The sequence below is a fragment of the Squalius cephalus genome (genome assembly GCF_949319135.1).
Source record: "Squalius cephalus genome assembly, chromosome: 11".
NCBI lineage: Eukaryota > Metazoa > Chordata > Actinopteri > Cypriniformes > Leuciscidae > Squalius > Squalius cephalus.
Window position 1 is genome coordinate 38,527,568 of NC_137132.1, and position 27,708 is coordinate 38,555,275.

At 41.6% G+C, this 27,708-nt stretch overlaps 1 protein-coding gene across 2 annotated transcripts; it reads right to left on the bottom strand.

The window, feature by feature from the left end:
* ppm1lb (protein phosphatase, Mg2+/Mn2+ dependent, 1Lb) lies at positions 1-27,708 on the bottom strand. Of its 2 annotated transcripts, XM_079885707.1 has the most exons (5): positions 27,055-27,708; positions 26,749-26,958; positions 9,968-10,127; positions 8,815-8,976; positions 1-2,338 (listed from the first exon to the last, which is right to left on the bottom strand). In XM_079885707.1, the coding sequence occupies exons 1-5, from the start codon at positions 27,214-27,216 to the stop codon at positions 1,992-1,994; spliced, it is 1,041 nt and encodes a 346-aa protein (XP_079741833.1). In that variant the 5' UTR covers positions 27,217-27,708; the 3' UTR covers positions 1-1,991. The 2 variants fall into 2 exon arrangements, with proteins under 2 accessions (XP_079741833.1, XP_079741832.1); XM_079885706.1 differs by having other exon boundaries at positions 26,749-27,708.

A 27,708-nucleotide genomic window follows, 5' to 3' on the forward strand; every position in this document is an offset into this window, starting at 1 on the left:
ACACAGTAAATTAAACAATCTTAAACACAACAAATGATTCAGAGTCATGTTTTATTTGTATTAAATAAGCATGTCTCACCAATTGTCATAATTGATAAACATGCACAGGCCTGATTTTCAGAAGCTTTGTAACATTATTTGATGATGCTTTTGAAGCTTCTGAAAGTCAGGCTCCATTGACTGATATTGCATCACCTTGTGTTAATATTTAATATAAACATTCATTTTGTTATTCTTCGTCTCAGAGAGACATCAATATGTAAAATAATACATTGACATGAACCTCCGGACACTGTAAACACAAATTCTGGACAACACAACACTTCTGGCAAATAAATTCATGATAGAAAGAGAAATAAAATAAGTTTGTTCATTAAAATAAGGCAACATATTTGGATTAAAATCTTCCAATGATCATACTGAGTCAAGTCAAGGCTGTGAAAGTCAGATATACCTGAAATATGTTTTAGTAAAGTAGTTTGGTAACACTTTATTTTACACTGTCCTTATTACATGTAGTCACTGTAGTAACGACTATAAATTATGCATAATTACATGCGATTAACCAAAACCCTAATCCTACCCTAACCCTATAGTAAGTACATGTTGTTAATTAAAATTACTCATTTATTAATAACTATAATTACACTGTAATAAAGACACCTTTAAATAAAGTGTAACAGTAGTGTGCTGATGTGTTTTTGAAACAATCATCACGCCCACATCTGACAGTTATAGGCATAATCAAGTGAAACTTTTGCTTGGTATAAATGTCTTCATATTAACAGAAAACGCATTCCAACAGAACTAGGCACACGACACTTCAGCACCTGTTAAATATGCCCATTTCTGTAACTTATGAGTTTGGAATGAGGAATCGACTGATGTGACTGATGTCGACTTTGTGTGAGAAACAGACCCACTTTCACGTCTTTATTATTCCCCCCTCCGCCAAAGGGAAACTTCAGAAAATGTTCAGATTCGGACAAGGTTTGTTTGTGCGCTGAATGTGCTGCACCAGTTCAAAGAAGAGGAATGAATATTTATTCTTCTTTACATGTGTGTGTATATCTGTATTATTATATATTCAAGTGTACATGGATTTGCTATGGTATGGAAGCTTGTTTCCATCACAGAATAAAACATTTTAAAAGATAATTGTGACTTTATTTTTCAGAATTGCGAGATATAAAGTCAAAATTGCGTGATATGTCGCAATTGCGCGTAATAAAGAGTTTAAATTTCGCAATTCCGACTTTATAACTCGCAATTGCGAGTTATAGTCAGAATTGTGAGATAGAAACATGCAATTGTGAGAAAAAAAGCCAGAATTGTGAGATAAAAAGTCGCAATTAGATTTTTTTTTTGTTTGTTTTTTTGTTATTTGTGGCAGAAGACAACTTCCATAATATGGGGCAAAGAGTGCATTCAGCAGAAAAGTTTGCATTAGCACAGAAATGAAGTGAGCATGTATTTGCATGCATTTGAGAGCTGTAGCGGAGGTTTTCAGGCAGTTACTTGATACTTTAGAGCTTGACAGACATGGTCACTATCACAGTTTACCTGTTTCTCCATGATTCATGATTTACACACTGTATGTGTTGGCTGGGTTATTTCTTAAGGCAACCTACTGTTAATTATTGAAAATATTATATGTAATAACCAGGGAAATTAAAACCAACATGACAGATAAAAACAGATCAAAGTGAGGGATAATGATAATATTTGAACAGATTTATATGAGAGAACTGTGTATATATTCTTCAAAAATTCCATTTTTATGTTCCTCGGGGGAGCTATACCTTTAATGAAGAAGTGATTGCTTAAATCTGTACCATTCAATTTAAATACAAAGCGTTGCTTCTCCAAAAAATACAGCCTTTTAACATTTTTATCTAACGCTAAAGTTATGCATAATGATAATCGCTCATCCAGTCACTCAGATATGAGTTTGCAGTCCATGATCACATGTGAGAGCAGATCCGTCTTCACTAGCCAGCATCTTTGGAGCCTCTCTTTCTGAACTTGACCACCATCACGGTGATGTTGTCCGGACAGCCCCGGTAGAAGGACTGCAGGACGATGCTCTTCGCACCGAAGTGCGGCTCATCCAGACGCTCTTTGATGAAGTGCACGGCTTCCTCGCTGCTGAAGGCGTCCCAGAGTCCATCTGAGGCCAGAATCATGAACTGAGGCTGTAGTTTGTCCAGGTCAAAGTTCAGCACATCAGGGTCAGGGATCAGCACCTTCAGCTTCTTTAGAGGATAGTCGCCAAGTGAACGGGACATGGCAAGAACGCCTTGCACACGCCAGGAGCCGTTGAAACTGATGAAGCCACCTAAATCAGAGAAGCTGATTACTGCTGGATTAAAGCAGGCCAGTCATTCAATAAGATAATTCAAGGTGTTTCAAAAAAGAACATTTTGTTTTGTTTTGTAGGAAGTCGAGAGACCATGTATTTCAGACGCACACACAATGACAGTTCTGCTAATAAATCTATAACAGTTGCAGAACATATTTAACTCTTTCCCTGCCATTGACGGAATTTTCCAGCTTTCAGTGTTTCCACTGTTATGCGGTAGGGGGCGCTATTACACATCTTTAGAAAGAGTACAGCATCTCCTGATCACAACACAGGAGAAGAAGAAGCAGAAACAAGCAATATCATATGTAATCATATGCATATGTAAAATAACACGATCATCAACAATAAACAGCATATAAATCAAAACTAATGTTACTGAATGAAATGTCGACCCAGGACGAGCTACAGGACTGAAGCTTTGAGGGTGTTGATGGACTCGGTCTACTCCATCTGTGTTTTCATCATCGCTCTGAATCTGATCCAGATGTAGTCTTTGACAAAAACATGATTTTCTCAGCTTTTTGCTCAAAATGTAATTTTTTTATGAAACTTATTCAAGTGTTGATAATAAAAGTCATGAAGCTCTGTTCTTTCTTTTGCTATATTGCATGTTCAGATATTCATTCAACAAAATATTCTGAGGGCCATGAAACATTTGTGAAAATGATCAGAAATGCTGGCGGTGACAGGCAACGTCTTTAGAAAACGCTGGCGAGGAAAGAGTTAAACTGCAATTTAATGTCAGCTTCAGAGATGTTTGGCAGAATGTCATGAAGCCAAGTTTAACACCTAAATTAAAAAAATGTCATTTGTTTCATGTCAGAACCAGAAATGGTGATTGTATTTTCATTCCCTATTGTGATGTACATTAGAGTGAAACTGCTTCAGGAAAAGTAAAAACAAAACATGTAGGGCGGGGCTTGATTGACACAATCTCATGTGATTGACAGGTTGATGGAGGGGAGGGATGACTGTGCACATCATGAGAGAAAAAAAATTATGAGGGGGAGGAGACTGAAATATTTCATAAAAAATAAGAATGATCCATTTTGATTTCATAGTGACTTTAACAGAAAAAGTTATTTCAGGACCATTAAGATGTTTTTCATTACAACATTATTTTTTTTGTTGACAGTTATTCACTTTTTGGGCCACCTTGATAGCCACCTTGTATGTATGTAGCAGGTCTCCTCTCACTTTGAGAGTTGTTGAAATGAGACTATAGCTCTGAACTTCAGACAGATGATGTTCATCTCAATATCTGGCTTAGGCATGTGTACTAGGAATTTTTTGTAGGTGGTCTGCTTGAAGCATCCTCGCCTTGAGCCCCTCAGTATCTGAGTGTAGGTTCTTTAGAGCTAGAGTCCATTAGTTCATCTTCTGTAATGTCTAGTTTCCCTGGTCCTCCTCTTATTACAAGAGTCGTCTAAGCCTAGGCCCGCCTTTGCACTATCCAGCTAGGCCTTAAGTTGGTTTTCTTCTAGGCTCCTTGAATTAAAACTCAAGTCACAAGGCTGAATGTAGTTGGCCTCATAGTTCAGGCCTCCATTTCCCTCAGGCTTAGCAGTGAAACAAGGAAACTAGTCTTTTAATACAAGATAAATAGGCCTCGACCCAGAATTTTTCTTTTTTTTCTCAGGGTCATGCTGATAGTACTCCCCTTGTTAGGGTCATTGTTAGAGTGCTTTGCTACCCATAGCTCTAGTTTATTCAGCCTTCACCACTGGGTCTCAGGTAGAGACACATCAAGTACTCCCTCCCATTTGGGTCGGTTTTGAGTACACCCCCTTACAGCCTAAGCATTGCCATGGGCTGACGCTCTTGATATTCGAAGCTGTAGGCCTTTCATTAGGCCTCCTTGATAGTCCTGTAGCGTAAGATTGTACTTTGTACTCCCCTTTACTTCTGCTTAGTTCACTGCCTGTTGGCGATGTAAACTAAGTATAACCAGGCCCACAGAAATGTCTATGAGAGCACGTAAAATGTCGGGGGCAAGCTCTGCTAACAAGTATCGCTATCAAGTAGTTAGGCCTTCACAGGCCTCCTTGAAGGCAAATCCCCAATGAGTTGAATGTTTAGCATTAATTATCACGTTGCAGGAGCCTCCCTGATTCTAGCCCAGAGCCTGGTCAATATATATCAGGTTGAGCAAAGTGTTGATGTATGAATACTTAGCTCCCTAAAGTCTGGTGGGAAGGTCGAAGGACTCTCACGAGGCCTCCCTGTTAGATCAGTCCTAGAGCTGGAGGCGCTCCCCTTATTAGGGTCCCTTTTTTAGAGTGCCCAGCATCCACAGGGCCTTGAAGCACTGTGTAGATCCAGGATTGAGTAGAGTTACTCCCCACGTTTGCAAGGGTTATAAAGTGCTATGTGGAGTTCTACTCCCCAGGATGCCCATCTCTATGATCCGGTCTGTGAGTGACTACTGCCACTATCTGCAGTCCTCCCTATCGGGTGCCTCCACAGGTTAGGCAGATAATGTGAGAGACTCTGTTTAGGGAACAGACAGGTTGTTGGCAAGACTAGGTCATGAAATTAGACCAGGTCAGCCTCCCTGGTGGCATGTGGGGTTGACTTTATGTTCCCCTCAGAAAGTGACTGGATGAGACTCCTTTCGGACCCCCTGTCCATATTCCCTTAAAGGAACCCCTTCCATGGAAGCTGTTGGTACCAAGGCTTTGAGCGGCCTTGGTTGGCCTTCATTGTTTCGGAGTCCTCTTTGAGGCTCATAGCTTGGGCAGTGGCTGTAGGGAAGCCTGCATGTGACCCGAAGGGGGAGTGTTTTGGCATTTTCAGTGAAACTGACGTTTTTTGTCACAGCCATTATTTGACATGCACTCCCCTCAGCATGATATATCATTCCCCAAAGCATCATCTACCCAGTGCGAGTTCCCTTTCGAAAGGGAACGTCTCAGGTTACGACTGTAACCTATGTTCCCTGCGTCGCTAGCCATGCCTCGGGGATGCCTGCTGAACAGTCCCCTCAGACGATAAGTGGATGATATGTTCTCTAGGCACCCTTTTTATACTTCCGGGTCGCACAAGTAGTGACGTCATAGGCTGTCGCCGGTCAATAACGATTGCCGTGATTGGATAAGCTTTCAGACACCGGTTCACTCGGAGGCATTCCCCATAGCATCATCGACGCAGTGCGAGTTTCCTTTCAAAAAGGGAACCCTTTTTCTGTTCTGTCCTGCTGCAAACGAGATGTATAACCTCGTTGAGGTCGACAAACGCGCCGGCGCGTTTTGCTGCATTTTCTCCACATTGTAGCACTATAAACTTAAATTTCTCCGTCATTTATGGTCATACAGAAAAAAGAAATATAAAAAAAGAATCTGTGGTATTTCTACTTTTGTATGTGTCCACTTCCAATCAAATCAAAACATTGTGCTTTTGTAAAATAAAGAAAATAAACAGGGTGTGCGTTCTGCCTCTCCGTCGCGGTGAACTTTTTTTTTCTTGAGCACGTCTATAAACTGAAACAAAACTCAGCGAATACTTGTCACACATTTATGAGCCATATACCTTTATAAACATTTAAGTGTGTACTTTTAAATGATCGGATTCAAAACGAAAACAAATATTCTCTGTTTAAGTAATTTGTATAAAACCAACAAGATGTCCAGCTTCTCAAACGCTTCCTAATTATTTTTTAATTTACCACGCCTACTCGCGCAAAAGATATTCACATGCAAATCTCCACATGGAACGCGATCGCCCTCATTACCTCAACAACAAAACACTTCACTTCACTTTTCGTCGAGTTTGAAAGACGTGCCTGAGCTTACATTGGATTTGCATCAGAAGAAGAAGAACTATATTTGAAGACAAGAAAGATAAGGTAAGAAATTCTTACATATTAGTTTGCTATTGTTGCATAAATTTCACATTGCAGTTGAACTGTTGCTAGATATATGGTGAATATTATAATATTTAGACCCGTGTTTACTGTTACTGTGTTTGTGGATATCTGCTCAAACGTAGATATGTATATGGTAGGCCTAACCATAATGTTTTATATTTGAGCGCGATTGCGTTTGAATGTATCATATTTTTGATCGCGATCGCGTTTTAATGTATCATATTTTTGATCGCGATCGCGTTTGAATGTATCATATTTTGGAAAAGCAAAACGCTCCAAACGGCTTCATGTTTTTACTATTATCTCATTTCATATCATCATAACGAATGGAAACATTTGAAGTAACATGATAATCAATATATTTTTCTCTAGCTTAGTTGTTACTTAAATCTTTTTGAAAATATATATAGGCTGCTATATTGTTATTATTTTATGCAGCACTGCGCATAGCCTATACCTACAAGGCACAACAAACCTGGTGTTCATTATATAATATATTGTGGGAAACATTTGTGTGAGTGTGTGTATTCTGTGAATTTTAAAAAGCAATTTTAACAAGAAAAATCTAAAATGTATTCCCAAAATCGTGCAGGCCTTTCTCTTGATATCAGTATGTTCACTTTTTTTTTTTTTTTTTTTTTTTTTCAGGGCCCAGATGCAACGGAGTCCTGCTGACTTCAACATTCACAGTACATGTCTCTGCACATGAACATGGTACTTTTTTGTTGTGTATCTTTGGATTATGTTGTGTTGTAAATAAATCCAAACAATTTTAAAAGCCATTCTTTTTTAAATCTCCTCATTCTTTGTGCAAGGGTGGTCAGAATGATGGGCCCTGATAAGCTCCTAATAGGGCCATTAGGGAGGTTCTTTGTCTTTCTCAGGTGTGGAAAGCTTTCATATTAATGAGATGATCCGCCCCTTCGCATATTGCTTTATCACACAAAACACGTCGTAAATTTTTTAAAACAATATATTGTCTTCTCTGAATGAGCAGTCAGGGTAATTCTCACATAGTTTTAGAGCAAATATTCTAGGCTACGTCATACAATTTTCAAAAGTCTTGTGAAGAAATAATCAGTATGGGTTTCATGACCTTATTTCAGTGATAATTTATTTTTGTATTTTCACAAACCACGCATAAATGTCATTATCTCAAAACTACAAACTTTTACATACATGCTGCTGATATATTATTGTAGCACAGTTTGTGCTGAATACAGTGTAATTAGACTTTAGCCATGAAAATGTCACAAGTAACAGAAATAACCACAAATGTCAGAGCATGTCAGAACACCTCCAGGGCCCAGAAAACAGCTCAGACCTCAGAGGGTTAATTGATTTACAGTGTTGATTTTCATTTATTTTCAGTAAGACATTGAAATGACCCTTGCTGGTCTGTATGTGGTCTGCCAACATATGACTAATGTGTGTGTGTTTTTAAACACTGGGAAACAGGTGAGACGTCAGGAGGAGGCAGATTGAAAAGGGGCCTCTGACCCCTAGGGGTCATCCGTCCAATTTAGAACTTGTGAGTTTGTAAGAATAAACTCAGCAGGATTAGATCACTAGCAGAGAAAACCTTCCCTTGTTTAGATAAGAGCCTGTGAGCAGGAAACCTTGAGACAAAGGTATAAAAGCTGCTCTGCCCTCCCTCCCGTCGTCGCACTTGTTTCACAGACTGTACTTGTGACTTCTGTGTGGCAACTGGGCCTTCTTGCAAGAATAAATACTTTTAAAAGACAATTTGACTCAGAAATGTCTCTTACGCAGTGATGATTGTTTAATGATTTTTTGCCACAACACCAGACAGCAGCTTCTGGCAGCATTTCTGAGGAATCTGAGCCCATTCCTCATGAGCAATAGCCTCCAGTTCAGTAATAGTCTTGGGTTTGCGTCCTGCAACCACCTTCTTCAAATCCCACCAGAGATGTTCCATGGGGTTCAAGTCAGGTGACTGTGATGCCACTGTAGACTCTTCCATGACTTCTTCTACAACCAAGCCTTGGTGAAATTTGAGGTATACTTGGAATCACTGTCCTGTTGGAATGTCCAAGCTTAAGCTTCCTCACTGATGGCATGACGTTTTTCTTCTAGGATTTCCTGATACTTCAATGAATCCATCTTGCCTTTCCAGTGCCAGAGGATGCAAACGTGACACTCAACAAACCTAGCCAGTTCAGATATTTAATGTGTTCTAGCTCAAGCACACCTGGTGCAACTAATGAAGCCCTTGATTAGTGAGACAACACCTGTTTTGCAGATTTGTGCTGTTGTGAGGGATTATATTCAGGGGGTTGAATAATTTTGAGACTGCAGAAGTCATTAAAAGTTGCATTTTCAGTTGAATTTGGGGAAACAATTTTAAAGTGAATTTTGCATAATAGATCCCCTTTAAATCAGTGTAAAGGAAGTATAACTATGTCCCTAATGTATAAATACTTTACAATTATCACATTACAGTAATGAGATTTTTGGGGTAAAATGTTTTTAATTGACAGGACATCAATGTGACGATGCAAAAAACAATCCTAAACATAATTTAATATATATACATGCATGACTGCAGTGGGCTGCTACTCACCTGCTTTCTTGATTCTCTTTCGCTCTTTGACCTGGTAGGGTTTGTGGTCATGTGACAGCGGGACAGCATTACCGTCTTTATCGCACAGCACTGCCCTGGAATCGCCAACATTAGCTACAGTCAAGTCCTTCTCAGACAGCAGAGCCACCAGACACGTGGTACCTGAGCGAGACACAAACCGGATGCGAGTGAGGCTCTGGGCTGAACTTACCCATTTACAAGACTGAAAAACTTCATAAAAGGGAACTCTGAGCCAGTTATCAATGGAAACCCAGGCCGGTTTCATGCGTGTCTGGTATTATTCTCAGTGCCGGTCAGCATGCATGTGTCATGCATGTATTTCAGCGTGTAGGTGGTGTTGCCAGAAGCAGATTCTCCAATCCTCTAAAGTGGAGTGGCATCATCTGGGATCTCTACTATAAAAGCACCAATGGCATTAATGTTCTCTCTCTCTCTCTCTGTTAGTCTGGTCTTGTTCGCCTCATGCGAGATCCTTCACCACCTCTCTCCTCTTTACTGGAGCAATCCAGCTCTTGACCCGATTTACAGTTGAACTTTGTATTTTCGTTAGCCTTCTACCTCTATTGCAATTATTATTATTTTGTCCTTAAATTGGTAATAGGTAGGGGTGTCACAATATATCACAATACAAAAATGCAACAATATTTATCGTGGATAGTGACAGAATGTATTGTGTAGTTCACCCAAAATAAATATTTCTGTGTAAGAAAAAAAGTTTTCAGAGTTTTAATGTCAGTACTACATTAAACTACTATATATAATGCATTATACTCAAATAAGAAATGAGAAACACCCACTAATTCATTCAGTAATTAAACAAGTGAAGCATTTATAAGAGAGTCATTGAATCATTCATTTAACCAATTAAAAAAAATAATCAAATTAATTATTTTTTAAACAGACTGCAGCAATGAACATTTAGTCAGAACCTCTGGTAAATCACATGATATTTTGTTCAGTAGTATATTCAGAATCTACTGAATACGTTTTTCAAAGCACAGAGTATGACACAACAGTGCACAATGACCTCATCACATGTCATGTTTGATTCTCAGGTCGAAGGTCAAGTTGTCGTAGACTTGCACTTAGTATATCGTGATTCTGAGCCATCCATCGGACTGTGAGCTCTCACCTGCTTCATCATAGGAGGCCGACAGTTTCTCCAGTATCTCTTTGTCCATGTTGAGGATCTGCTGCCTGAGGATGGACTGAGGAGTACGAGCGCTGTTTTCTTTCTGCAGCTGCTGGCGCAACATGACGGGAAGACGAGACTTGGCGTACTCTGCAGCTGCCTGAGAGACAAACACAGATGACATTTCTCATTCTTGAGCAATACGTCAGGGGATTCACATCAATTTATGAACACACTCTTCTGCGCATGACTGTGGTCATTTAGTGTTCATCATACAGTGCATCCGGAAAGTATTCACAGCACTTCACTTTTTCCACATTTTGTTATGTCACAGCCTTATTCCAAAATTGATTAAATTAATTAATTTCCTCAAAATTCTACAAACAATACCCCATAATGACAACGTGAAAGCAGTTTGTTTGAAATCTTTGCTTGCTGAAAGATGAAAAAAAAAATCACATGTACATAAGTATTAACAGCAGAGGTGGGGACAAGTCACACATGGTCAAGTCCAAGCAAGTCTCAAGTCATAACCATCAAGTCTCGAGTCAAGTCTCAAGTCAAGTCAAGGGTTCACCCTAAGCAAGTCGAGTCCTGATAAGTTTCAAGTCAAGTCAAGTCACAGTACTAAAATAAATAGAGGTATTTTTTTCAATACATATTTATTTTTGCACAGAAAAGATGAACTTGTATACATATATTATGTATCTTATTCATTATACATTTGCTACAGTATATATGAATCATATGCATATCTGTGCTACATTAATATCTGAAAATAAAATAAAATAGTGTTGTTTACACAAAACGTTTAGAGTCTAAGATGTATAATCCAATCTGTCTAATTCAATTTAATTGAAACGGTCTAAAATGTGTTGCATTTACAGAAAATAAGGTTTGCCAAGACAATGGCACTAAGCTGTGAACGATGGGGCCGCATAATAATCCCCCCATGACTGAACACACGCTCGACAGGTGCGCTTGAAGCAGGCACAGCTAATACCCTCATTGCGATTTGGAACAGTGAAGGCATTTTCTCCTTGTTCATTCCCCAAAACAAAAGGCAGTTCTGGCCATCACAATTGTCCAGGTAATGGTTGAGCTGGGCAGCAGGGCTGAAATGAGTGGATTTCTTCTGCTTTTTGTGGTATAAGAACAGCCCAGTTTCATCACCTTTGATTTGCTCTTCTTCATCTCCATGACCTGTCTGTTCCATATTGGTATGCTCTGCCACCTGGAGAATCAGATCTAAAACACAAAAATGTAAAATTACAAATAAACCTACACAATATTCTAGAGCTGCATGATTCTGGATACATTGAGCATCATGATTTTTTTTCTAAATAGACAATTATCTAACAATTATTTACAAATAAATTTCATGTAATTTACTAAATGTTCTGACAAAATGTTAATTGCTGTAGTCTATTTAAAAATATTTAATTTAAAAGATTTTTTAAGCTGTCAGAAACTGAATAAATGATTCAATGTCTCACTCATAAAGGCTTCACTTGTTTCATTACTGGATGAATCAGTGTTTTTGAAGAATCTCTGTAATGAATCATTAAGTGACAGTCACTGTAACTGACAGAAACTTTATTTGAAGCATTAAAATACTTTAAGTAACTTGAGTAAGTAACTTTAAGTAAATCGCTACTTTTAAATCGCGCAGACACAAGTGTGTATATCCGAACTACAAACTTTTATCTCAGTATTTCTGTGATGGTTTGAATGATTGTAGCAGTTTTTCAACTGCACAGTATCTGTATTTCAATTTTAATACTTATAGATGATAACTGCTCTCTCTGGGCCAGCAGCAGTGCCAACGCAAGAATTTAATGTTTGCTGTGATCGTACTTTAAACATTGTCATTTAGGAATAAGATTACTTGGGTGTTTAAATCAACATTGCAAACTTTTAATGCTTTATTGTCCAGCACTTCCAATTTCTATGAAAAAAATAAAAAAAATACTACTAATAATATAATATTTACTCATTCTAAAATTAGCCTATCACTTACTTTTTACTTCCATGGTCAACTGCTCCTTCAGCTTGTCATCAACCAATACATTGTGCTCTATCCACATAACCCCAGAGGCTGGATCAAGAACAGCTGCTTTGACATAAACAGGATCAGAGAATGGCAGGATTCCTTCATTGGTCTCTGGCTGAGACATGTTTACATTGACAAAGATGCCTTTGAATCTTCTTTGCAGTGATCTTTGAAGACTGTGGATTAGGTTGACCAAGTATTGTGTTCCTTCTTTCTGGTTTTCCAAGTGATTGTTGAGGGAGAGAACACAGGGAATCACAGCACTTATGGTTACAACTTTCTCTCCCTGAGTGAGATCAGTGGCATCAGCAAAGGGCTTCAGGATGCTGACCAGTTCTTTAATATGAGCCCACTCTCTTAGAGTGAAAATAGTCTCTCTGTGCCCTCTAACATCCAAGACCTTGCACAAAGTTTGGTAGTCACAGCTAAGCAAGGACTTCAGCTGTCGGAAAGTCGAATTCCATCGAGTAACAACAGAAGCAGGAAGTCCACGTTGGCCAAATTCCTTCTCAAATTCCTCCTTAAAAGAAGTACTTGTGTGGAGCAGAGAACTGATTTGGCCAGAGCCGAACTGACAGCCCTGGTCTCTTTAAGACCATCACCAACAACCAATTGTAGTGTGTGCGCAAAGCACTGTAGACTATGCTGACTTTTGGAGGTCAATGTCTCATTCAGCCTCTCCTCCTCATCCACTGGAAGGGCATTCCAAAGTTCTGCATCATCAAGGCAGTCATCATCATCCTCATCTGCTTCAGCTGAACTGGGAAAACATGTGGTGAATTCCTTCTTCATATTTGCTGCATTGTCACAAATTATATAATCAATCTTTTGTTTGATTTTATACTGATCACATATTTGTTCAAATTCTTCACAAATTCTCTCTCCCGTATGTGACCCCTTGAACCGGTTGCAAGCTAGTAGATGAGATTTCAACGTTATAGCATCTGCTGCAGTGTTCATCCAGCGAGCGGTGACGCCAAGGAAGCCTCTCATTCTTCTGTCTGACCAGATGTCCGCAGTGACAGACAGATTTTCAACTGTGGCCATTTCACTTATTAGTTTTGATTGTCTCTCAGACACCACAGTGTCAAGTCTTGAGGTGATGGTTCTGCGGCTCATTGCAGTATATTTTGTGTCCATAATGGAGAGAAAATGAATGAAGTGCTTGTTGTCAGTGATAGACAGGGGCATGTTGCAATTAATGATCAGATCAGATATTATTGCTTCTGTAATGGCTTTTTGTCGAGGATGGTTGACTGGATATGTAGAAGTCTGGGGCACAATGAACGGTGACATGGATGGCTGCTGTAGATCGCTGCAGTGTATCTTGGATTTGAGATATTCATCATATCTGCATGGATTAAAAAAAAAATACAAAACCAATCAGGGAAAACGGTAAACATTAACATTAACTGTAAACATTAAACCAAATTTATTTTCGTATGCACAAACATTCTTTACATTTTTTAAAATACTGTAATTTAAGGAAAATCAATTGTAAATATAAATTAATTTAAGTGATGATCATTTACTGATGTATGCACGTAAAGTTTTGGTTCCAGCAGTCACACATTTTCATATGTTTACATAGACACAGAAATGTAAATACTTGTATGTAAGTTACTGATAGAATGTAAAACTTAAGCATGTATAAGGGCTAATAATAACCTTATAAACTAATTATTGTGACTGAAAATTTTGCGCTGTAATTATTCTTGTCTGTATGACCAAAAAAAAAAAGAAATGTTTAGGTGACAAAATGTTTAAAGACATTATAGCCTACATGTAATATAGAGCGGCCCGCTCATTTTAAGATGCCCATCAACATTAAAATTCAGGCTACGCCACTGTTATAGTCAAATTCCCCAATACATCTATTTACGAGACGTATCAGTAATGATAATGGTCACATTTCTAATAAGAAAAAAAAAAAAAATGCAACCAAGGCCAAATTATGACAAACAGAAAAGATTAATTCATTACATTAGTAATCGTTATAGATCTTAGTAAAACTGACTATAAAGAGATGACTTTCTTACCTTTCCTTGTGGTTCTTGAAATGTTGAATGAAATTTGACGTTGTGGTTGTCGTGTCGGATATTCTTGTGCTGCATATTTTGCATCTGGCAAATCTTTTTTTATTGGCATGGTCCAGTTCAAAGTCCTGATAGCCAAACGAGACTATTTGTGGAGCTCGACTACTGTCTGCCATTTGGCGCGGTTTGAATTGTGCAGCGTTAAAGGCACAGATGCTGATTAGTGGTGCTGACGTCACAATAATTATTTTTTAAATGAATTTTATTGCTGTTTGTTTATTATTATAAGTTCAAGTCATTGTCGAGTCTTCCATTTCAAGTCAAGTCTCAAGTAACTTGTTCTCAAGTCAAAGTCAAGTCAAGTCATTTTCATACTTTAATCGAGCAAGTCGCAAGTCCTGAAAATTGTGACTCGAGTCAGACTTGAGTCAAGTCATGTGACTCGAGTCCCCCACCTCTGATTCACAGCCTTTGCCATGACACTCAAAATGGAGCTCAGGTGCCTCCTGTTTCCACTGATCATCCTTCAGATGTTTCTACAACTTGATTGGAGTCCACCTGTGGTAAATTCAGGCGATTGGACATGATTTGGAAAGGCACACAATCGTCTATATAAGGTCCCACATTTAACAGTGCATGTCAGAGCAAACTACTACTGCTACTGTGCAAAGAAATAGCAGACAAATTCATTCATTCTGAACCTAATTTCCATGTCTGTAACCTTTCATTTGCAATAATAAAAAGACCTGAGCAGACATTTGTCCATTACCTGTGTATAATATAAAATATGTATCTTTCTCCGTATGCATTAAAAACTCATGCGCTCATTTGAGGCAGATATCCAATAAGAAGAAATGAGCATAAGCTACTGTGGTGGGACGTACAGAGTTTCCTTTTTTTTAACAAATTAATTTAATGCTTGTGGGTAATTAGTGTCCAATTATGTGCCGCGAGGGAGTGTATAAAAAAAAGGGGATTCGAATGCACCGCGTGGTCACCGTCTGTGCGTCATTGCCGGGGACCGCTCGTTCCGGTTTGTTCATCCCGTCTGCTTTTGAGGTACGTGTTGTCTGGTTGACTAGTTAGCACATAGATTTGTGACTTTATGTAATAGTCATGTGGGTTATAGCATTATGGCTGATGGTTCGTCGTTGGCGGTGGCTATTCATATGCCCTGCCTGCATTCCCGTGCTTTGTGACACGGTGGTATCCTTCTGTGTGTGCGTGACGTGGATGTGCGCCTAGTTATGAAATGAAGGTACGTGAAACTATCACTATTTTGTAGTGCTCATTTTTTATACTGCAAGTATATATTTATGTTTAAATTTTAGGAGGAATAGACTGTTCGGCAAGGAAACGCTGTTTGACGCTGCTGCTTTGTACCCCGGATTTCTCCTGTGACAACTGAACTCTTTTTCAACACGTGCGCGCTCGATCTAGGCGTGTTTGGGTGATGCATGCTCTCCAGCATGGTTCTCGTGATCGCAGTGTTTTGTTTTTTTCTTTTCTTCAACTAGTTCTGTGTGTTTACAGTTTGTGTTTTTTGTACATTTATTTTACTATCTTTTTCAGTGTATTCTTTGAATGTTTGTTGTGTAATTGTGTACTTTATTTGATTCTTTTTGTGAAGTTGTCTTGTAGTGTGTTTTGTTTTGCTTGAAGGGTGCAGTGAGAAGGAGATTGAGGTGAATATACACCTAGCTTTGATACTAAATCCTGATCTCCATCATTGTAACGGTTTCATGATTTTCTGATTTATTCATTTAAATGTTTATTTGTTTGTCGTAATTAAGTGTTCTTGTTTGAGATCATTGTGACTTCATTATAGGAGCCGAGGCTTCCGGGCAGGCCGCTAGTAGGCCCTCACGTGTGGAGGTTTGGTCACAGAGTGCTGTGCGTTCATGCTTGAGCTTATTGGAGTGTGTGTGTTGATACCTATGCACAGGGTGGTAAGAGTGATTAGAGGAGCCTTGTGCTCACTAGATAGTGTACCTGCCATTATTAAGCCACGGTCTCCTTTTTGGGTTCACTAGAGCTGTGAATGTCGAGTGATGAATGCTGACCCAGTTTTTTTTAATGCTGTCTTTTAAGATTGTTACTTAAATAAAGCTTTTTGTATTTTTTTGTATCCACGTCTCAGGCCCTTCTTCGATAACCACGCTCCTGTGTGTCCTTTTGTAGGAAGTTAAATTTATACATATTTCCCTGTTTAACAGGGTGGCGTAGTCGTGCATATGTAGAGGTAGTCTTCTCCTCTTACGGTCCCGCTACACTACGATGGAAAGACATTTACTTAATAAATCCCTCGATGCGCAATGCAACAATCAGCAGAGGCTGTGATTGGATAACTGGACTAACCAGTGGACCAATGGCATTGCAGCAGCTCAAATGTTGGTTTGGTGGTCCTGAAACGCCTGAGTCTTAGGGCCCTATTTTAGCGATCTAAAGCGCATGGAGCAAGTGCTCTTAGGGTGTGTGCGAAACCACTTTTGCTAGTTTAACGATGGGAAAAATGGTCGGCACGCCCAGCGCATGGTCTAAAAGGGTTGTCCCTATTCTGTGTGGGAGAGTAAATTATCAGGAAATTTTAATTCTATAGTGAACAAATCCTAATTGAACTTGTAGGGTCATTAGGGGCTTTCGCACCGGATAGCTCTAGGAACGAGCCAACAGTGGTTCCCCGAGAACTAATGATTCCCCTAGGAACGTTTTCTGGTTGCATTTGAACTCTGAAGTGACGTAAGCCGCGCTTGTTGCTGTGACCTTTATTTTGATGACGCTGAGAACGACTGAGCTCACAGTGCTCGCATTCTCCGTGTTCATTAGCTCATGATCTGTCTAACAGTCCTGTCTAATGTGTTATTATTAGGGCTGGGACGGTACACCTATCTCCCGATTCGATACTATCACGATACTTGGGTGGTGATACGATGTGTATTGCGATTTTTTTAAGAATTGTGATTCTACAACTATTGCGATTCAATATTGCGATTTCATTATTTATTTATTTATTTTAACACTAGACCATGTGTAAAAGCTAAATCATACACTTATACAGACTGTACATGATGTACAAGATTAGTCATATTTACTAAAACAATTCATCACATCTTTCTGACTTTTATTTCAGAAGCATCATACAATCCTGCATTCTCTTTTTAACAGAAACAATGTTCTCTATTTTGATCAAACAAAACTCTATTTTGATCGCTATCGTAGACATCAGTGTTCATATATGAACCTTAAACTTTTATCCCAGTACTTCTATGATGATTTGAACTATTGTATCACAGAAATAATGACACTATGAGGTTTAAAAGACTGTTTGTGAAGCTGTTTCATGACGACTCTCTCCGGGTCAGCGGCAACAGATCTGAATGTTGTGATATGATTTTGTCAAAGGTTTAATAGACAGACGAAATGGAAGAAGATCGCGTGTGTGTTTGAATGGAGATCCCAGTCTTTTAAAGATGAATCGTGCATCTCTAGTGTCTTATCTCTCTCTCAGCATAAGAGCAGCGCGAGGGCTTTCAGGTGAGGGTGATGATGACTCAACTCTGAACTATTCCCTTAAATGTTTCCCATCCCAGCACTTCAACTCCCTTCACATGTTATTGATCTTGATCAAAGGATGTCCATCCTCTCTGAACTGAAAATATTCTGCTCATATGATTGTATTTATCAGCACATGAGATCCATCTGGAGTAATTCCTGCTGCCTTTCCTTTTAATTCATTTCCTAAGCAATTTCCGTTCACAAGCTACATTTACATGCACCACTTTTGTTTCAATCGGACTGAATCTGAACGTAATGTTTACATGAACGCTAAACGTGATCGGGTTGATGTGCGCGTTTATATGTCACAACCTTCGGATCGAGCTCATTCGGATTGATTAAGGTGTTTACATGAAGGCTTTTCAGTCCGATTGAGCAGTCAATCTGAATAATACTAATGGATTATTTGCCTTTGGACTGGCAGACCGGGGTGGTGGTCCCTCTTTTCAAGAAGGGGGAACGGAGGGTGTGCTCCAACTATAGGGGGAATCACACTTCTCAGCCTCCCTGGGAAAGTCTATGCCAGGGTACTGGAGAGGAGAATTCGGCCGATAGTAGAACCTCGGATTCAGGAGGAACAGTGTGGTTTTCGTCCCGGTCGTGGAACACTGGACCAGCTCTATACCCTCTCCAGGGTGCTGGAGGGCTCATGGCAGTTTGCCCAACCAATCCACATGTGCTTTGTGGATTTGGAGAAGGCATTCGACTGTGTCCCTCGCGGCATCTTGTGGAGGGTGCTCTGGGAGTATGGGGTTCGGGGCCCTTTGCTAAGGGCTATCCGGTCCCTGTACGACCGGAGCAGGAGCTTGGTTCGCATTGCCGGCAGTAAGTCAGACTTGTTCCCGGTGCATGTTGGACTCTGGCAGGGCTGCCCTTTGTCGCCGGTTCTGTTCATAATTTTTATGGACAGAATTTCTAGGCGCAGCCAGGGGCCGGAGGGGGTCAGGTTTGGGGACCACACGATTTCATCTCTGCTCTTTGCGGATGATGTTGTCATGCTGGCCTCATCAGACCAGGACCTTCAGCATGCACTGGGACGGTTTGCAGCCGAGTGTGAAGCGGCTGGGATGAGAATCAGCACCTCCAAATCCGAAGCCATGGTCCTCAGTCGGAAAAGGGTGGTTTGCCCGCTTCAGGTTGGTGGAGAGTTCCTGCCTCAAGTGGAGGAGTTCAAGTATCTTGGGGTCTTGTTCACGAGTGAGGGAAGGATGGAACGGGAGATTGACAGACGGATCGGTGCAGCTTCTGCAGTAATGCGGTCTATGTACCGGTCTGTCGTGGTGAAGAAGGAGCTGAGCCACAAGGCGAAGCTCTCAATTTACCGGTCAATCTACGTTCCTACTCTCACCTATGGTCATGAGCTGTGGGTCATGACCGAAAGGACAAGATCCCGGATACAAGCGGCCGAAATGAGCTTTCTCCGCAGAGTAGAGTCGCTGCTCCTCCACATCGAGAGGGGTCAGTTGAGGTGGCTCGGGCATCTTTTCCGGATGCCTCCTGGACGCCTTCCCGGGAAGGTGTTCCGGGCATGTCCCACCGGGAGGAGACCCCGGGGAAGACCTAGGACACGCTGGAGAGACTATGTCTCCCGGCTGGCCTGGGAACGCCTCGGTGTCCCCCCGGAAGAGCTGGAGGAAGTGTCTAGGGAGAGGGAAGTCTGGGCATCCCTGCTTAGACTGCTGCCCCCGCGACCCGGTCCCGGATAAGCGGTAGAAGATGGATGGATGGATGGATGGATGGATGGATGGATTATTTGGTTGCATGTAAACGCAGCCACTGCCTGACAGTCGGACTGAAAACTGACAGAATTTTTTGTAAATCTCAACTGTAATCAGAAGCGCGCACACACACACACACACACACACACACACACACATTGACTACTGCACAAATCACTACAGACAAGATCTTCCTGTACTGGAAAAAGCTTAACTAATCTCCTCTGATCTGAGTTATCACCAGTTAGCACAACACTTAGCTTGCACACGCACGTTTAACTTAAATTAGCACAAGTTAATTCTTTTTCATTTTACGTTTAATTTTACAGTCTGTTGGAAAAAAGTTTCCGTCGATGGATGAAATTCAGCTGTGCATCACCTTTCCATCAGACGGCAGCGTCCAAACATGTGCTCAGCAGAAACAGACCTTCCTCTTCAGGGAAACACAGATGTGTGGAGGGAAAATAAGACAGAATAACAGCGCGTGTCTTAGTTTGAGAAGGCCAGAGTAAACGAGAGCCTCAGTGTGTTGTACACATAGCATGTGTGATGTGTGTGTGGGCTAGCAAAAGGTGCTCGCCTATAACTTGACATACTTACAACCTAAAAACTTTAACCTAGAGCAACAACTCTCATACTTCGCTGGCTTTGTATGTGATCCCTGTGGAGGTTCAACAGTGAATCTGACTCACTCAAAGTACCCATGGGTTATCCACAATAAAATGTGGTCTGTTCTTCATTTAAATCACAATCACAGATACATATGTGAAGCATGCCTCAATCCCAAAAGCATTCACAGGACCTTAAAAACACATTACAGAGCTGGAACAGGCTACAAAAGCACTTCTCGAGACCTGGTGTTCATGAATCCACAGGTTTAGGAGATTCTGGTGTCTCTCCGTAGGAGCATCATACAGAGATCACTATAGGAGCACAACACACAATCCTGAAACGGATGAGGAAGAACACAAGAATAACAGCAAAACACCTCCAGAAGACTGTGAAAGTCTTTGTTCATGCATCAACTATCATGAAAACACTAAACCAGAATGGCGTTCAGGAAAGGACAATAGGCAGGAAAACACTGCCGACAAAAATATATTGAGGCATCAGGCATATCAGCTGTTTTCCCAAAAAGCAGAAACACAGATATTCTCAAATGCAATGACAGTACAGGTATCAACAAGCACCAAGAATTTGAGTATTGGTATCACACTTGCTCTGGAAGAAAGTGGTATAGGAAAACATCCCCAATAGCACTGGTGTACTGTGCAACAGCATGTGAAAAACACTCTGGCAATGGCTAAATACTGTCACACCATGCAACACTTTCACATACACACACATTTGCCCACACATCATTCAAAAGTTCACACACAAACACTCACACAATCACGCATGCACACACACACACACACACACACACACACACACACACATATAGACACACAAACTCACACACACAGTTCACAAAAATGCTCACACATGCTCAAACACTCACTAGAGATGTGTAACGGTTCTCAGTAAAAAAAACGAGCCATGCCTAAATATAATCTCACCTCTCTTTATCTTTTTTGCAAGTTACACTTCTCTTGAAGCTGGATCAGTTATAATGCTCTCCCTGTGCTTCTCAGTCCCACTCTGTATTAAGTGTCTTTAACTACCATGTACTAACATTTAAATTAATCATTTGATTCAATGCACAATGTACATACATGTTTTACATAGAACTTGTATTTTCTAAAAATACCTGCATTTCTGTGATTACATCTATAATGACAGTGTTGCCCTTCCCTTTAAATCACTCATCCCACCAAACCTGTCCAAACCTTGTTTGTGTTGTTTGTGTAGTGTTTTACACTACAACATCAACAAGTACACCGTACCTAACATTTTATTTTACGTGAGTACATAGTAGTTAAAGACACCTATAAGTGTGACCGATTTTTCTTTACTTGATATGATAGTGGCATCTAAAATCAGTGAAAAAATTATCATGAACATAATTGAAACATCTATAACTTAAAACTAATATTTTACAATAAATACATAATCTTAGCTTAAATTCATTATTTATTTATCTTAAATAATATTATTTTTGTCATGGGTGCTTTGCTTTGGTGCATACATATAATCTCTTTGAATTGCTTAGTTCTGTCTGTACAAATAATGTAATAAGTGTGATGGACCATCTGATATGTTTTTTACACTGAGATATGAGGGATGGTTAAAAAATGTATATGTTAGACAATTTAACAGTGGGAATTAATATTGTAAATATATAAATGTGTAAATATGATGTATAAATATGTAAATATCAATGTATGTTAATGGATGTATCCAATTTGTGTGATGGTGGGGTCACGTGATACAGACTTTAAAAAGGGTAACTGTTTGTACACTTCCTGTTAGTCTGAGGAAGGGCCATGTGAGGCCCGAAACGTCACTAATAAATTTTTTTTTGAATGGGAGCTTATTCGGTGTGCGGATCTGTTACTTACTACTACATGGATTATACTTGTGATCCAGCACCCGTAATGAAAATTAGATGTGCGTGATTTACTTCTGTGGATACTGCTTTGCTTTGGTGTGCATAAATGTATAAATTATATGGGAAAAAAAAAAAAAATTAACCTAAATTTACCTTTTGTGAGAATCACCCTTCAATCTGATGGTTTACTTAGCTGGATATAGCAAATGATAAGAAAATAAACACGTTAAACAAGATAAAGGACGTACGCTTAATTTTACGATAAGTAAGCAATTACAATTTTTAGCTACTGACAGCCCTAAAAATATTATTTATTATTTGAATATACTGAAAATTAATTCAAACTAAAAGCTTGTATTATTATTTCAACTGCGTCCATTGCAAATCCTGACATTTCTACTTGATTTTCAGCCTGAGCTTTTCGGGGTCAGTCCGTCTAGTTGTATCGTGTAAATGCATATCGGATATGAAAAAGATGTAAGCTGGTCGTCAAAAAAAATCAGATTTTTCTCAACACATGGGAATTGGGCATCAAGATCTGCAGTGTAAATGCGGCCCAAATGCTCACACACAGACACACACTTACTCGCCCACATCATTCTCCTCCAGACGCTCGCCCACACCTCACACATGCTCATCTAAACACATACACTCTTCACACGTAAACACACACACATTCATAATGGGGAACACATAAGCATAATGTGCTTATAATGGGGGAAGGGTTAGGGTCCATAAACTGCAACAATTAGGCAGAATGAGTACCTTCATCATAGGGGTGGCGATATGGCAAAAATATATCACAATTTTTTTTCAGGAAAATCACGATTCACGATTTTATCACGATTCTTTTTTATGTTTGTTTTACTATTTTGTAGGTGACTGAGCATCACAGCCAAATATTTCTTCAAAAGCAGATCATGGAGACATTTAATCGTCCACGATCAAAAATCGTGATATCACACACCCCTACTTCATCAGCTCATCTGCACCTTCAGTAACGCCACATACACTCACACAAAACGTCTCCGGTTTCTATCGTAACCTCGGTTCCCTGAGAGGCGGGAACGAGACATTGCGTCAGCTATGACGCTGTGGAAACTCCTCCCTTCTCCACTTTTGTTTAAATCTTATAGGCTAACACCAGCTGGGAACAGTTGGCCAATTGTCGCTAAATATGCAAATACTGACAGGCTCACGAGCAGTATAAAATGCATGGGTGCGACAATTATGGCGGCTAACGCAATGTCGCGTTCTGCCTCTCAGGGAACCGAAGTTACAAAAGTAACCGGAGACGTTCGCTTTCGAGAGCGGTAACTTCAACATTGCATCAGCTATGACGCTGTGGGAACTGTATTAAATCCCGCCGTGAGAGTAGTGAAGAGTAAAGATAAGGCCGGAGAAAACAGGGCCAAGCTACACCAGCCACAGAAGAGACAGACAGTCAGCCAATAGCCACGCCGCTAGGAGTGCTCGCATCCGATAGGCGGAACTAGACCAATGAAACATCAGCTCCAACCCCATCAAACTCAACATATTCAACACAATGAAAGCGAAGGGTGCACTGAAACCAGGGCACACACAGCACAATAAGCTCTCAATGCATGAAAGTATTTCACAGTGTCAACAGCGGTAGCAGTAACAGCTGTGTTAACACTAGCAGCAGAACCCAACGTAAGTGAGGAACAAAGTATACACAGAGCCAACAGCAAAGTGGTTACAACTGGGTCAAACACTAGAACAGTTCTCAATACATGAGTGAGGAAATTAACTCACCGAACACTTGAGACGCCACAGACGGTACATTCAGCGTGTAAAATCTGGCGAAGGTGGTCAGAGAAGACCAAACAGCAGCAAAGCATATATCCTGAACAGACATACCTCTACACCAGGCCCACGGAGAGGCAACAGCCCTCATCGAATCAGCTCATATGTTACAGGGACAATCCTTCCCTTCGCACGCGTAAGCCAGCGTGACAGCGTCCACAATCCAGTGAGAAAATCTCTGTTTTGAGACAGTTCACGTCTTTCCCTTAGTACATCCACCAAAGCACACGAAAAGTCTGATTGAAGGAAGGCGGCCGAGCAATTCACATACATCCGCACAGCGCTCTGAGCATTAGCGTCACACGAGGCAGACGGCTCAGTAGATAAAGCGGGCAGGGAAACAACCTGTGCTTTGAACGGTGTAGAGAGTGGCTTAGGCACATAACCCCATCTCGGCCGGAGAGTAACACTGCAGTCGCCAGGTCCGAAACAGATAATATCACCGTCAATGAGAGCGTGTGTGAGTCCCCAATGCGCTTAGCTGAAGCAAGGGCAAGGAGCAGAGCCCTTTTCAGGGAGAGCTCCTTAACAGCAATCAAAGCTAAGGGCTCGAAAGGCGGAAGAGAGAGAGCCCTCAAAACTAAAGCTAGATCCAACGGCGGCACCGAGGGCGGCCGTGAAGGACATAATCTCCTCGCTCCCCTGAGAAATCTGACCACCAGAGCACCATTTAGCAATCATTTCAATTCAGTATCACGTCAGCTTGACGCTGCGGGAACAGAATCAGTCCCGCCGTACGAGAGGTTAGGATCAGGCCGAAGATACCGGGCTAAGGCTACACCAATCATAGAGTAGAACAACAGCCAATAGTGTTGTTCCTCTAGGAGTGCTCACAGCTGATAGGCAGGGCCAGACCAATGAGCTGCTCAGCTCAAGTACACCAGAATTAGCATATCAGCTAGAATGTTCGGCTGTACTGAATAATACAGGGCAGCACATCAGCAGTAATCTCATCAGTATGTACATAAGCACAGCGTCATCAGCCGAAGCGGCAACAACTGTGAACAGACGTAGTCAGATCAGAATAGCCAGTTGCGCTTACCTGGCCCATGAAGAGGCGATAGACCTCGACGAGTGAGCTCACATGTTAAGGGGGGGGGGGGGTCTTTCCTCCTGAACGCACGCTTGTGAAGTGCTTGGCTGATGGGTCTCGGGTCCAGAATCGGATGGAGTCCTCCATCCCTCTTGGGCACCCTGAAGGTAAGGCCCCAGCGAGGGTAAACGAGCAGTCCATATAGGTATGGACTGCGACTCCGCGCTGCTCTGGGGCAGGGCGAGTGACAAAGTGTTGAGTGTATGAGGAGGAAAAAGCTCTTTTTGTGAAGGGATATGTGTTTTTATTGTGGAACTCACACAAACAGACACAGCATTCAAACAAACATTACAATTGTCGCCTGCAGGAACAGAGGGGACAAGATGCAGAACACGGCGCTTGGGGGCAGGGCCTACAGCGAACTCTCTCCTCTTGGACGGACCGTCAGGACAAAGGCTTGGTAGCAGTGGACGCTAGCGCGGCGCGGGCTTCTCCTCGGTCCTTGATGCTTATTTCCAGGTCCCGTCCACTGTCTGCAGCGAACATCCGGCTCGGGGCGGGGGACGTGGCGGGCTGTCTGGCCGGTCTCTGGGCGGGGCGAGGTGCCGACAAAGAGCGAGACCTCAACGAGGGCTGGGAACGAGTGACGGGTCATCACGTAACTCATAGCCTTCAAAGAAACTCTCTGTGACTGACTCCACGGCATCGCCAAAGAGGCCGGAGGGAGTGATTGGAGCATTAAGGAGCGTCTTGCGGTCCGCGTCCTTCAGGTCAGCTAGTGTTAACCACAGGTGCCTGTTAAATATGACCATGAAGCCGATGGAGCGGCCAATGGCCTGTGCGGAGCGCTTAGTAGCCATGAGTGTGAAGTCTGTTGCCGCAGGCAGGTCTTTTACGACGTCCACATCCACGATGCCGCCATCCAGGGACTGCAGAAGCTTAGCCCGAAACACCTGCAGTACAGCCATGGAATGCCAAGTGGATGCCGCTTCGCCTGCAGATGCGTAGGGCTTGTCAGCCAGATGAGGCGTGAATCTGCACGGCTTGGACGGCAAGCTGAGATCCATGCTCAGAGAAGAAGAGGACAGGCACAGGTGTGCGGCGACGGTCTCCTCGACGGGGGGCATGCGCATATAGCCATGGGCTTCCACCCGGTCCACATGGGAGAACATAGCCTGTGTGGCAGAGTGGGTGCGCGCCGATTGGGGTGCAGACCACGAAAATATCTTAATTAGTGTTCTGAAGATGAACGAATGCCTTATGGGTTTGGAACGACATGAGGGTAAATAATTAATGTTTTTTATTATTAATTAATTAATTTTTATTTTAGGTTGAACAGACCCTTTAATTAAATTTTCCAATAAACACAGAGTATTCAGCAACAAAGCTGTCGTTGAATCCATTAAAATCAAATTTGGCAAAAGTCATAGTACATTAGTGATGATTAGTGAATTAATGATTCAATTCATAATTTACTAATGATTAGTAAATTATAATATCATAAGACGCTACTGAATGAGACATTTGCATGTAACAAACTGCTTCAAAGGCTATGATATTTCTTGGACACCCAAAAAAAACAAAAAAACATACTGTGTAGTTTGTAGTTGTGGTTGTAGTTACCACTTACAAAAACCAAAATGTCACTAGAAAGAAAGAGAAATATGCATGCATGCACACAGACACACACACACACACACACACACAGATGCATGCACAGACAGACAGGCACACAAATGCATGCACACACACAGAGAGAGATGCATGCACAGACAGACAGACAGATGTATGCGCGCACGCACGCACACACACAGAGAGAGAGAGAGAGAGAGAGAGAGAGAGAGAGAGAGACACATGCATGCACACACAGAGATGCATGCGCACAAACACACACACACACACACACACACACACACACAGAGAGAGAGAGAGAGAGAGAGAGAGAGAGAGAGATGCATGCACACCCACACATACAGATGCATGTACACACACACCCACACACAAAAAAATGCATGCACACAGACACACACACACACACACACACACACACAGAGAGAGAGATGTTTACCTTTCCCCCATGCCCGTCGAAGATGCCGAAGATGTCCGGATGGCTGTTGTTGAGTGTGTCCGTGAGGATGAGGAACCGGTCCTCCATGTGATCTCTCCTGCCCTGGATCGAGTACACCGCGGCAGAGCTGCTCCTGAACTGCCATGTCCTGGAGAAGGAGATCTGCTCCTCCAGCATCATCTCCCTCACCCTGCCCTTCATCATGTTCATCTGCTCATCCAGCATCATCTCCCTCACCCTGCCCTTCATCATGTTCATCTCCTCGCTCAGCATCATCTCCCTCATCCTGCCCTTCATCATGTGCACCGCGTCTCTGCTGGACCGCACGATGGTCTTCACCTCCTCCGTGTGGAAGAAGAAGAAGCTCCAGAGAGCCAGAGACACACACAGCAGTAGCAGGAGGAGGAGAGTCTCGGGCCGCAGCAGCAGAGAGCGCATGATCCGGGCCAGCAGAGACAGCACACTCATGCTCTCACACACACACACTCACACTAATGCACATCAGAGGCTCATGCTCTCCTCCTCCGGCGAGCATGCGCGCACACACATACACACACACACACACTCAACTAATGCACATCAGACACTCATGCTCTCCTCTGGCACACACTCACTCTGCGCTAATGACAGCAGAACGACTGCACACATCAAACATCTGTTAATCTTAAGACTTTGCCTTGGAAAAAATAATAAGCAGATGCAATGCTCTTTCCTTTGAAAATGGTAAATAAATGGCGTGTTAGTCCTCCGGCTCTGTGCAGGTGTTCGGCGTACTGTGTGCTCGCAGCTCGGTGCTCGTGTGTGTTTCACAACCAGATGCCAGACAGACAGACAGACAGACAGACAGGCCTTCGTCGTCAGTACTACTGCTGATTGTTGTCCGTGAGACAGACACACGACGATGATCAGTTTCACCAATGTTTATTTTTAATTCTGCTACAGCAACTCTTACAAAATACA